The sequence below is a fragment of the Rhinatrema bivittatum genome, chromosome 9 (genome assembly GCF_901001135.1).
Source record: "Rhinatrema bivittatum chromosome 9, aRhiBiv1.1, whole genome shotgun sequence".
NCBI classification, from domain to species: domain Eukaryota; kingdom Metazoa; phylum Chordata; class Amphibia; order Gymnophiona; family Rhinatrematidae; genus Rhinatrema; species Rhinatrema bivittatum.
In genome coordinates this window covers 202,125,559-202,139,116 of record NC_042623.1, presented here as the reverse complement: position 1 = coordinate 202,139,116, position 13,558 = coordinate 202,125,559, and the positions used below count along the sequence as shown (strand labels likewise).

Sequence of the window (13,558 nt, the reverse complement as noted above, 5' to 3'; positions counted from 1 at the left end):
ACCACTTTCTGAATAGTACTATTTGCCCCCATTTAAAAAGGATAATCAAACAGGCATACAAAGCCATGGATTGTTTAATTTCCAAAGGATTTAACATTACTAGAGACCTCAGATTCTGCCCTTGTACAGGCAGCCACTATGATGGTTACCTTTGCTTTTGAATTTGATCGCGATTGGGTTTTGGGACTTTTTTTTTTTTGCCAAATATCGTCTTGAGCCCTTTTCCTCATTCTATTGTTAGTGTGTTTCCTGATGTCTCCAGGCAAACAAAAAAGAGGAGGCATCAGTTCCTCTTGACGAGACCAAGGGTTTTGCAGATTGGTGCTGCTTTTCTTTTGAAATTTCCATGCAAATATAAAGGCCTTTGTTTTCTTTATTCTCTCAATTATCTTTTTTTCTTTCCGATAAACCTATTTTAAGTTTACCGCTTTTGAAACAAACAGTTCATCAAAACGGTTTACATAGTACAGTATACATACACATAAGATACATATAAAAACTCAAAACTTATATAAGAAGGTTTTAGGAAAGATGGGGCTACTTAAAATGATGGAGTGGCGCTTAGGGGAGGGTAAGATTAGAAGGTAACGTGCCCATAAGTGACCTATTGGGTGGTAGAAGAAGAGCTGAATGCCATAGAAAATAGGTAAGTTTTTAAACTGCATTTAAATTCCTTGTTGGATGATAATTGTCTTAAGTGATCTGGGATCGAATTCCAGAGTGTGGGGCCGCCGTACTGAAGAGGCCCGTTTTCTGGTAATATCTAGCCGCGCCAAGTGCACTGACGGAATTTCCAACAGGTTTATATGTAGTGACTGCAGCTGTCTGCACAGTTGATAAACACTGAGAAAGATGCAGAGCCAAGTTGTTGAGTCATTGTATATTAAGTTATGTAAAATAGATAAGATCTTCTACTGAATTCTATAGTGGACTGGGAGCCAATGCAGTGAACAAAGGATTGGGGGGTGATGTGTTCTTTCCGAGAGATTCCAGTCAACAAGCGAGTGGCTGAGTTCTGTCTTACTGTTAGGGAGTTCTGATTTAGCTCAGTCCGTTCCTCATTTAGATGGTTGAGTACCCTGTTTATTGGATATATTACTCGCTGTATTTATAAATGCTCTAACACCGTTTGCTTCATGTTCCTCTTTTTGGGTTTTTTCCCTTTTTGTGTTTGTAATTGGATCCCTTACACTGGACTTATGGAATTGTAGGAAAGTGTTTTGTATTTCCTTTGGTTATGAATTTCTTTTCCTTCTTCCTTTACTATTTCAAGATTGTATTTCTTGATTCTAACTAAAATGCATAAATAAAAAGTTGAAAAAATAAACTATTCAAGGCACATGCACTCTTCACAAGAGTAATATTTTGTCATCTAAAAATATATGTTGCATTGGTGTCTGCTCAACCTTAAAAAAAAATTATATTAAAAATAAGATTCTCAAGAAGTTACCATCACCATCTCAGGTTAAACTTTACCACCTTAAAAAAAAAGATAAGGCCTGAATTAATCCTTGATTCTTCCAACTCTTAATGCTCTCTCATTTTGTTTTGGCAACAGTAACAAAACTGACATAAATATGATTTTTTACATACTGCTCTCAAAGCCTTAGTTTAAAATTGAAATGGGTATGTCCATCTGAAGGATTACTATTCAGGAAGTGTTTTCCTATACACTATCACCTATCTGACATTAGCTATTCCTCACGAGGTAATATACTATTTTTATCCATCCCATACAAATGAAAATAATCCTATTAAGAAGTTGAAACAAATCAATTTCAGAGTGCTAATCTGAATATTCATGCAGCTGCTTATTTCTGTAAATATATTCAAGAACTCCTAATACTATGCCATTTGTCTGATTATATATTTTAAACATGCTGTACAGTTTTAATTTAACTTTTCATGGCACAGTTCCTCTACACATATGCAGCAAGTTGTCAAAAAGAAACAAAAAAAAAAAAAAATACGACTTACTTTGTTTGATTAGCCTTTTATCTGCTACCAATACGTTTTCAGCATCTACAATGATAACCTTCCCATCCCGAGGACCAACTGCAAAGTTGTCAAAACTGACATCCAAGAGGTAGAGTGCGAATTCAAAGTCATTATTAGTAAGTTGCTCTGCTATTTCAATTAGCTGCCAAGCCAGGTCCATTCGTTTTTCCCACGGTGCATTGAAATAACTCCACAGTTCTTCTCCAACATAATTTACAGCCACCATTCTTCCACATGCTCCCAAGTACTTTGCAAAAGGCCAGCCCTCATCTGATGGAAAGCTCTGCAGATAAACACATTTGTTGTTTAGTACTAAGATAAAATTAAAGAATGCATACATCCAGCAATTGGAAAAAAAAAAAAAAAGAAAATTGTAAATGATTCAAAATTTTGTATTTGGTTTTAATCACAATAATGGAATAACCGGAAATCAAAACGAACCTTTATATCAAGTGCCATGCTGTTAAACAGTTTTTTGCAACTAGTTACTTGAAAACATTAAGACTGAATAGATTGTATAATTGTGCAAGAAAAACCCAATATAAGGAGTTTGTTGTAGCTACTAAGCATTGCAACTCAAGAGTACTTTCATAATCAAACTGCAACTCTGCCTACTCAAGTGAAAGTAACCAAGACTGAACATTACATTTTAGATGAAAGCTAAATGCAAAATCGCAGAATGGAAACAACTTCAAAAAGGTAACCCCCCAGTATCTTTTGTACCACAACAGAAAGCAGAGTTGCTTACCTGTAACAGGTGTTCTCCTAAGACAGCAGGATGTTAGTCCTCACACATGGGTGACATCATCGGATGAAGCCCAGCATAGAACTTTGATCTCAAAGATTCTAGAGCTTTCAGCATGCCCTACTGAGCATGTGCAGCTGTAGTCATCACCCTGCCCCCTAAGCAGAGTCCCTCAGTCCATGGTATAGCTAATACATGGAGAAACCAACACCCAGGGGAGGCAGGAGGGTTTTGTGAGGACTAACATCCTGCCGTCCTAGGAGAACACCTGTTACAGGTAAGCAACTCTGCTTTCTCCTAAGACAAGCAGGATGGTAGTCTTCACACATGGGTGAATACTAAGCTACAAGCTGTCTGAGCAGGACAAAGCAGTAAACCGCACACTTCTGGATCACCACCTCTGACCTTTGCCTGCGAGGCAGCAGACTCACCAGGCTAGAGAAGAGTTGGGTTCTACAAAGAAAGCCAAGAAAAAGATTGAGACATAAATCCCCATGTGTAGCAGGGATCCCTAAAGCAGGGGAGTGATACAATTGCAAACAGAAGTAACTGCACATCACAGAAGACATAGCAAGCAGGGTTTCCTGACAAAAACAGTGGAGCTAGATCCTCCTGGATACAGGAAAGACCCAAAGATGTAAACAAGAGATACTCTAGGACAAAAACCGCACAGTTTCCTTCGGTGTGAAAAAACTGAAAAACAAACTGGGGTCTGAGAGCCCTCCAGAAGAGATTGTCTACCACCGACAGCCAACGGCCTGGAGAACACAGTGTCCAGGTATGACTGGTAGGCCGAATGGGCAGAAGAAACCCACCCCTCGCTTTAAAGAACAAGCAGCAAATCACAGCAAGGCCTGTGACAGACCTTGCGTGCCAAAGCATCAGATGTAGCTGACTGTGCAGGACAGCGTCAAGGGTTTCAGGGGATATGAGAGAATCCCCGAAACAAACCTGTAGCCCAAAAACTCCCGAGCAGGGCGATGAGATAGGCCTGAAGCTCATTTAAGAGCACCTGTCACAACAGGTTAATCTTGCAAGAGGAGCAGGAAGGCCCTTTGGGCAACCTAGAGAATGAGAAAAAACCAAGGCAGTACTGGCCAAAGAATGGTGAAAATAAATGGAAAAATGTGGTGTATCCTTACCTGCAGGTATACAGAGATATGCCAGACATCTTAGCTTTATCTCCCCTCCCCTCGACAATCCAATCAGAAATCAGAAGGAGTGACGAACTCAAGGAGGCAGACTGGAGGACTGCCAGAGCACGCACAAGTCACCCAGTTATTTATCAACCCCAAGCAAACAACTCACTGCCAAAACCAGCAGGGAGTAACCTGCTGAGATAGAGCACCGTCTTCTTGAAACAGTGGAGCGATTACCCCAGGGGAGAAACTTCCCCTTCTAAGGGAGCACATGGCCCAGCAATTACAACGTTGCATGACCCAGGAGTACTCTGTCTGCAGACAGGGTGATCCTGAAGAAGGGGAAAAACAGCTTGCACACTATTGCGAGCAAAGGGCAGTGCCTCTGTTGTGGGGTATCCGGCCCCCAACGCCCTCAGCCATGGACATGGCAACACAGCGAAAGGCACAATCGTCACAGCGAAAGGCACAATCGTCACAGCGAAAGGCACAATCGTCCAGCCGTAAGCAAGAATGACTGACCATAGCAATCCTTAAGGAAAACACTCAGAGTCCAGCAGCTTCCAAAGTGACTCCTGATAAACCTGGAAGATCACCCAGGAGCAACACTGGACAAACTCCTTCATGGATAGACCTGCATCAGCTTAAGAGCACCCAAGGGAGAGTGGAATTCAACTATTCTTGGGGCTAGGGTAAGTCAGAGCAGTGCCATCACTTGTCAGGCATCGAGAGAGGAACTCAAAAGGGTTGCCCCAGAACCCAGTCGAGTCTCCCTTTCCAGGGAGGAGGGGGAAGCAGCGGGATCAGGGCCTAACAACCCCCCCCCCAAAAGGAAAGTTCAGGCACAATCACTGATCGCTGAGGCACCGTGACCAACCCACCACAGGTAGCCAGCCTTGGATAGGGGAGGTCATCTGCAATCCCCAGAGAGGCCCCAGCTGAAGATGGTCCAACGACCGCAGATGCCGCTCCTCAGCCCTGTCCACCAAGGAGACATGCTGATTCAGGAGCTTGGGGCTCCAGATCAGAGAAAAAACATTTATCAGGGACAGAGCCCCAGGGACTGTTCCACAAGAACATGGTAGAGGGTGAAAGATGTATTACTCTGCTGAGAAAGGAGAGGACGCTTGAGCCACTCTCGTGATGTCCACTCACCTCAGAATCAGACTAGGAGTGCAGTCCTAGGTCAGTCCTGCAGCTGTTGTGACTGCCCAGAGGGAACAATCTACAAAAACACACACATACACACCAATGTCCAGGCAACAGAGGGCAACTGGAAGCCCTACTATGAAAGCGTTCTGGGCGGACTCATGCTATAGTAACCATCCATGGATGGTGGGACACCCATGATCCTGAGTGCTGAACTTGTGGGAGAAATCCCATGCCCCAGCAAGGACTGAGGATCATGTGCCCAAGTCTGTGGCTACCCACCGTCCCACGAGCAAGCACAGAGTGTGTAATTTCACCTCACCTACCAGTGCTCCTCAGCACTATGTGGTACGGACTGACGCGAAAGCTGAGACCATGCCGAAAGATGGCAGAACTCTAGTTGGCTGACGACTGCACAGCCAGGAAGAATAATGCCTGGCAGCAACCAAGGCCTTCGGAACAGATGCCTTATCTGTACCAACCATGCAAGCTGTGTGTCAAGGCCTCAACTCCTCCATTGGAGTGGAGAAGACAGTGTGACAATGGCAACCCCAGCACCATTGGTGCTCTAGGTAAGGCATGGTAGAGGATAGCAGTCTATGGCATCGTCCCCTTCAGTACTAGAGAAGGCACGGGAGGTGGTCCATTGAAACTGTGGTGGACTTACCTACGAGACTGGCTTATCTACGAGACCCACAGGGAATGACGGCAGCGAAGTCCCTGTTGAGCACATGTGTTTATGGAGGACTGCAGACATGTCCTGAGGTCTATAAGCAGTTTGCCAGTAAATAGCTCCATTCCTGGCACCACAGGTGACCACAGACGATCACCCAAGGGCTCAGACACCCAAAGAGCCATGGATGTCTGCAGGGAGAGGCCCTGCAGCCCCCCAACAGGCCATCAATATGAAACTGAACTGAGGACCGTTAATGCCAAGAGTAATATCCCTCGGCTCCCTGATTTATCAGGTGGTGTCGATGCTGTGAGCTCGATGGCCCCGCAAGCATTACAGCTGACTAGAGTTTCGCTAGTGCCCATTAATATTGATGGTGTGCACATCTTGGCGGGGCCCCCCAATATTGGGATTGTTGGCTGAAGGAGCAGTTCCATGCTTCCCAATGCTCTGTAGTGGATACCACCCAGGAGCCCCGAGGGCACTGGGCCACTGTGTACAGATGAACCAGGGTGCCTCAAGTAGATGGTCACCCCTGTGCTCGATTTGTAAGAAGCCAAGAACACCTGCCTCCCCCCCCCTCCCCCAAGGGCTGCAGGGGCCATGCAGGGGATTCAGAGAGTCCCAGCAGTCGATGGCCACAGTGGCAACAAGGTCGCTCAATGGCAAATCTAGTGCCTGGTTGGTTGGGCTTGATGTAGGCTAGGCGGTAATGAGAGGCACTGGTGGTCCGAAGGCCTCTCCAGTGGCCCCCATACCTTGATGGCCTCAAGGGAGTTAATGGTATTTGGGCACCACCACATCATGATGATGCTGGAACTGATGTTGTGCACCTCGATGACCTAGAAGGGTCGAGAGCATCGAGGGCTTGCCATTGCATCGACCTTGCCAGTCCCTAGGGTGGATATAAACACACTGATGGATCAAGGCTCTCATTGGCCTCGAGGGCCCTGCGGGCATCGGCAGCATCGATGGTACCTTGGTCACCAAAGCACTGAGTGCAGTGACGGTAGCAAGATAACAAGAGTTGCGAGGGCACCAACTGTGGCAAGTGCACAGAGGGCACTGTGCCGCAGGGTCAAGTGCCCCGAAAGTGCAGAGGGATCGAGTGAACCGAGGGCACTGTGCCATTGAGTGAGCCACGTCACAGCAGCATGGCACAGAGGGTACAGAGGCCTCAATGCCCAAACCAGTGCAGCGATATTCTAGTTCCACCGATGCAGATGGCACCGAAGGCTACTGTGGGATCATGAGCAGTCACGCACCTTGATGCAACGAGGGTGACCCTGGATCTCGATGGCATCAAAGGGACCATGGTACTTAAAGATGGGCCCCGTCAGACAATGCGGATGAATGGTGCACTGGTCACAGCTGTGCATGGGCAACAGTTCATGGGCATGGCACCAAAGTGCGGCAGCAAGCTGATAGCCTAGGCTCCACTCACCCTCTTCCAGGGAGATTTGCATTCCTAAGGCTGGCAAGCAGGAGGGGGAAGTAACAACATCCACGGCTCTCACCCGTGGAGACTACTTCCTCGAGACGTGGGAAAAGACGAGCTCTCGTCCCCACAGGAACGGCACGCTCCTCAATTCTTCCACCATCTAAATCCACTGATGCAGAGTGATCGGTGAACTGCCATGGAACTCTAGTCCAGGTAGAACTCAAGCGAGTCCCCAGGCTCAGAGCTTACAGGGATCACCGAAGGACTGCATAGTCCAGGCAGCACTGCGGGAAAAGAGGAAAACAGACAGAGCAAAGAGGACGCAAATACAAAAACCAGCAGGAGCAGTTTTGTTTTTTTTTTAAACAGGCTGTACAGGGGAGAACCCACCATGCGGCTGGCAGAAAATTAGAAAAAGAATAAACTACAAGAAAGAACAGCTGCAGCTTTAGAAAAAAATCACTTACAAAACTGTAAGAAGAGAGCAAAGCTGAATACCGTGAATAACATTTTCTAATAATAAAAAAAAAAAAAGAGCCCGAGCTCCACAACCGAGATGACAGCTCCGCAGAAAAGAAGAGGCTGAGGGACTCTACCTAGGGGGCAGGGTGATGACTACAGCTGCACATGCTCAGTAGGGCATGCTAAAAGCTCTAGAACAGTGGTTCTCAACCCTGTCCTGGGGAGCCCCCCAGCCAGTCGGGTTTTCAGGATATCCACAATGAATATGCATGAGAGAAAATTTGCATACACTGCCTCCATAGCATGCAAATTTTCTCATATGCATATTCATTGTGGATATCCTGAAAACCCGACTGGCTGGGGGGGGGGGGGGGGGGGGGGGTCCCCAGGACAGGGTTGAGAACCACTGCTCTAGAATCTTTTAGATCAAAAGTTCCGGCCGGGCTCCATCCGATGATATCACCCTGTGTATGGGCTACCATCCTGCTTGTCTTAGAAGATAGATGGCTGCAGCACACCTTGCTCCATTGTGAAAAGTGGGGCATATGACAGTATTATAGACTGCTCTGTTGCTGCTGACATAAAAATGGATGCTCCCAGCTGAAGCAGAACACCCTCTTCAAAAGCAAGTGAACTGAAAATTTAATTGGATTGATAATTTATTGAGCAGTTACAAGGGAGTGTTTCCCATGATGGAAAATATAAACCACTTTTAAAAAAAGCTAAAGCATAATTACTCTCCTTCAAATGATCAATTTATGAAGAATCCTGTGTGTAAACGTACATTGAGCACATGCTATAGCAGGAAATATTCAAAACTGTTTTGGAACAAAGGCTGCAGGTGCTTTTTACTTTCAGACCTTGCACCAGTTTCAAGAAGTACACCTACTTCCTTCCCCTTTGAAGCTTGGCTGCTGGTACAAAGTATCCAAGGACCTACTTTTTGTGCATCTAGATCTTCTACAGAAAATACATAAGAACATAAGCTTTCCCATGCTGGGTGACACCAAGCCCACCAAGCCCAGTATCCTGTTTCTAACAGTGGCTAATCTAGGTCACAAGTACAGGCAGGATGCCTAAATTCAATATATTCCATGCTGCTTATCCCAGGGACAAACAGTGGATTTCTCCAAGTTCACATTATTAATGGTTATGGACTTTTCTTCTAGGAACTTGCCCAAATCTTTTTTTTAAAACCAGCTACATTAACAGCTTTTACCCCATATTCTGGCAACAAATTCCAGAGTTTAATTATGCATTGAATAAAAAGGTATTTTCTCCTATTTGCTAGTAACATCATTGCATGTCCCACAGTTTTTGTACTTTTTGAAAGCATAAAACAGATTTGCATTTACCCGTTTCACTCCACTCATTTTATAGACCTCTATCATATCTCCCCCTCAGCCATCTCTTCTCCAAGCTGAAGAGCCTCAACCTCTTTAGCCTACAACTTGAATCCACAAATTATTTATGTTAAACTCCAATCCCATCCAAAACACAACCCCAGAAATGCCTTGCATAAATGTCTCAAACTACATGAGCTGTGGAATGCTGTATATACTTTTAGACCTATTAAGGGAGGATAATTTTCATACAGGGCAATTTATGTCTGTAAATACAGTAGCATGCAAATGCTCCCAACAAAAGGCAAGATACAGCTGAAGCCTATGGTCACACAAAATATCAAATTATCAAAAATGTTTTGCAACAGTCATACAAATAAAACCCAATACAACTTCAAACTATTCAGTAATCCATATTGGGATTCTTTTTTGCCCAGAAACAAAAACATGCAAAAGCATTGTAATGATTAGGGAAAGATGCACTGCAATGCAGTATTAAGCATTTATAAAATATGTATAGATAACGGCAACCCCCTTCCCCCAGAAACCAACCAAAAAGTTTTTTTGCTCAGTATCATGACCCCCACAAGAGCTAACACATACATAACTAAGGTCATTAATTGATTCAAGGGTGGTCAGGCAGTTGCTTAGCTGTGACAGGTGCACTCCTAGAACAGCAGGATATTAGTCCTCACATGTGGGTGACATCCGATGAAGCCCAGCACGGAAAGCTTTTGTCAAAGTTCCTAGAAGCTCTGACCAGCAGACTGAGCATGCCCACCCTGCCACTATCCAAGCGTCCATGCTAGGTCCCCCTTCAGTCTTGTAAACATAGCAAAATACACTAGCGAAAAAATAAAACAAACTGAAGGTGAACCCAACCTTGTGGGGAGGTGGGCAGGATTCCAGAGGACTAATATCCTGCTGTCCTAGGAGAACACCTGTTACAGCTAAGCAACTGCGCTTTCTCCTAGAACAAGCAGGATGGTAGTCCTCACATAAGGGTGAGTACAGAGCTACAGACTGCCCCATTTAACCGGAAAGACCAACAGCGGCTGAACAAGGTACCAATGGGCACAACACAACTGGGGCACTGTGGGAAGAGTCAAGGGGCATTCTGGCCCCACAAAAAGCATGAGAAGAGAGAGTTGGGTTCAGGCCTGGAACAGGTTACATAGTACAGATTGACCGAAGGCACTATCCTGATGGCTATCCCTGTCAAGGCAGTAGTGAGCTGCAAATGTGTGGAGAGCGCTCCAGGTTGTGGCCCGGCAAATTTCCGTGACAGGGACTGCATGCAAATGAGCCACTGGTGCTGCCATAGAGTGAGCCTTTACTCTGCCGGCTAGCTGAAAGCCTGCCTGCGCGTGACAGCAGGCAATGCAATCTGCCAGCTAGACAACGTCTGTTTTCCCACCGTCCTCCCTAGACTGTTGGAATCAAAGGGCACAAAGAGCTGGGTGGACTGTCTGTGGCTCACTGAGCGATCTAGGTAGAAGGATAAAGCCCATTTACAGTCTAGGGTGTGGAGAGCCTGTTCCCCTGGGTGGGAATGAGGCCTCGGATAAAAGGTGGGTAAAACGATAGACTGGTTGATGTGGAAATCAGTCACCACCTTAGGCAGAAACTTGGGATGCGTACGCAGAACCATACGCTCATGGAAGAACTTTGTGTACGGTGCGTTCGTGACCAAGGCCTGAAGCTCACTGACCCTGCGAGCGGAATTGATCGCCACCAGGAATATGACTTTCCAGGTGAGGAACTTCAGGGCTCAGGACTGCAGTGGCTCAAAGCGAGGCACATCAGTCTCACCAGGACAACATTGAGGTCCCAGGGTACCACATGATCCCACATGAAATGGCCAACTAGGGGCTGGACCGAAGTGGGCATACTAGCAACACCTCGGTGGTATGCGTTGACAGTGCTGAGGTGCATCCTGACTGGTCTGGAGCCCAGACTCAGATAAGTGCCACAGGTGGTCTAGCAGCCAGGGGAGAGGGCACAAGAAGGGGGTCTAACCCATGCCCCCCACACCAGATGGAAAAACGTTTTCCCTTTGAGCTGTAGGACTTCCTGGTGGAAGGTTTCCGGGACTCTACCAGAACCCAGGAAACAGTCCAAGAGCTGTGATAGCTGGTGAATTACTCACTCCCAAGCTGAGAGGGCCAGTACCTGGAGGTTCGGGTGATGCAGAGTGCCCTGGTTCTGTGATACGAGGTCGGGTGCTGTCCCCAGCAGAATAGGCGCCTGCACCAACAGGTCCTGGAGAAGTGGGAACCAAACCTGCTGAGGCTAGGAGGGTGCCACAAGGATCATGGTCATCCCGTCCTGCTAAAGCTTTGAGAGTCTTCGAGAGGAGGGGTAAAGAAGAGTACGCATACAGGAGGTTCTGCCCCAGTGAAGGGAGAAGGCATTGCAGGCCGGATGGCCATTCCCTGCTACTAGGGAGCAGAACCTGCTCACCTTGTGGTTGAGAGAGAGGAGGTGAACAGGTCCACATCCGGCATACCCCATTGGCGGAACAGGTCGGCTGCCACCGCTGGGTTGAAGGACCACTCAAGTGGTTGGAAGGACCGGCTGAGACAGTCCGCTAGCACATTGAGGTGACCTAGTAGGTAGGAGGCCCATAGATTCATCCCTTGGGAGAGGGCCCAGTCTCAGACCTGCACCGCCTCTTGGCAGAGGAGGCACAAGCCCTTGCTGCCCTGTTTGTTGAAGTACCACATCGCGACCTGGTTGTCCGTCCTGATCAGAAGTTCTTTGGACAACAACTGATTGCTGAATGCCCACAAGGTGTACTGTATCACCCAAAGCTCCAGAAGGTTTATCTGGCAATGTGCTTCGGCTACTGTTCAAAGGCCCTGTGTGCAGGCCGTTCTTGTGGGCTCCCCACCCCTGAGAAGCATCAGTGGTGTCACCTGGGGCAACATGGGCTGAAAGGGAAGTCTGCGTTCCAGATTGGAGAGAACTTCCACCAGGCCAGAGATACCCTGAGAGGATCCATGACAGTGATCTGAGCCTCTAGATCCTGATATGTCTTCTGCCACTGGGACTGCAAGGCCCACTGTGGGCTTCTCATGCAGAGGTGGGAAAAGGGATTTAATGAACGGAGACCACCATGTGGCCCAGTAGGTAGAGCAGGAGATGGGCTGGCACCCCTCCTGCTCTTGCAGACGAAGGTGGCCAGCAAGGCAAGGGAGATCGGATGGTCCCTGGGCAGGAAAGCTTTCGCTTGTGCAGTGTCCAACCTGGTGCCTATGAAGTCCAGCTGAGAGAACTGATAAGAGGTGCGACTTGGGGAAGTTAACTAATCCCAGTCTGCAGGGTCTGTACTGTCAAGGCCAGAGCTTGCAAGGCCCCAGAGTGGGAGTTCACTCCTGACCAGCCAGTTGTCCAGTATGGAAACACATGGACCGAGTGGCGTCTTAGGTAGGCAGCCACCACCGCTAAGCATTTGGTGAAGATGAGGGGGACTGATGCCAGTCCAAAGGGCAGCACTTTGCATTGGAAATGTGCATTCCCCACCATGAAGCGGAGGTACTTCCTGTGGTCAGGGACAATCGCAATATGTGCATATGCCTCCTTGAGATTGAGGGAGCAAAAAATCAGTCTCCTCTTCGGAGGAGCAGGATCAGCATGCCCAGAGAGACCATCTTGAATTTTCTCTTACGAGAAACCTGTTCAACACCCTGAAGTTGAGAATAGGGCGCAAGCTGCCATTCCTTTTCGGGCTGAGGAAATACCTCGGCCCTGTTGATGGCGGGGGACCGGTTCCACTATGCCCACTGTGAGGAGGGTGGAGAGTTCTGTTTGAAGAACAGCCAACTATGCAGGTGAACCCCAAGATGGACATGGGGGAGAGGTCTCGGAGCCAGCTGAAGTGTAGACTGTAACCCCTGGCAGACAATGGAGAGGACCCAGTGGTCTGATGTTATATGCCCCTTTTACCCCATCATCTAATGGGGGGCCAACTAACTCCCTCACAGGCTTTGTACCTTGAATGTACCTGCAAGTTTTTATTATGAGTTTTTGCTTCCACAGCAAGTTTCTTTTCAAATTCTCTTTGCCTTCCTTATCAATGCTTTGTATCTGACTTGCCAGGGCTTATATCATTTCCTGTTTTCTTCATTCGGATCCCTTTTCTATTTCTTTAAAGATGTTCTTTTAGATATTATATCCTCTTTTGCCTCATCTTTTAACCATGCAGGTAGTTTAGCCTTCCTTCCTTTTCTAATGCATGGAATACATCTTGTCTGGGCTTCCAAGATAGTATTTTTAAACAACCTCCATGCCCAAGCTAAACTTTTAACCTTTGCAGTTACTCCTTTCAGTTTTTTCCTAACCATTTTCCTCATTTTATCATAGTTATCTTTTTGAAAGTTAAATGCTGTCGCAGTAGATTTCTTTTTTGTGCTCTCTAGTTAAGTAAAATTGATATTGTTGTCACTGTTGCCAAGTGGCTCCAATCACTTACCTCTTGCATCAAATTTTGTGTTCTACTAAGAACCAGGTCTAAAATAGTTTCCCCTCTTGTTGGTTCTTGTACCAGCTGCTCCATGAAGCATTCATTTATTTCATCTAGGAACTTTGCTTCTCTAGAATGTCCTG

The 13,558-nt window shown here is 46.7% G+C and overlaps 1 protein-coding gene across 1 annotated transcript in view; it reads right to left on the bottom strand.

Moving 5' to 3' along the window:
• Positions 1 to 13,558, bottom strand: part of DIPK2A (divergent protein kinase domain 2A) — a 113,427-nt gene that overhangs the window by 24,837 nt on the left and 75,032 nt on the right. The window contains exon 2 of the mRNA XM_029616203.1: positions 1,978 to 2,281. Coding sequence (XP_029472063.1) covers positions 1,978 to 2,281 — 304 coding nt within the window. The remainder of the gene's footprint in view (positions 1 to 1,977; positions 2,282 to 13,558) is intronic.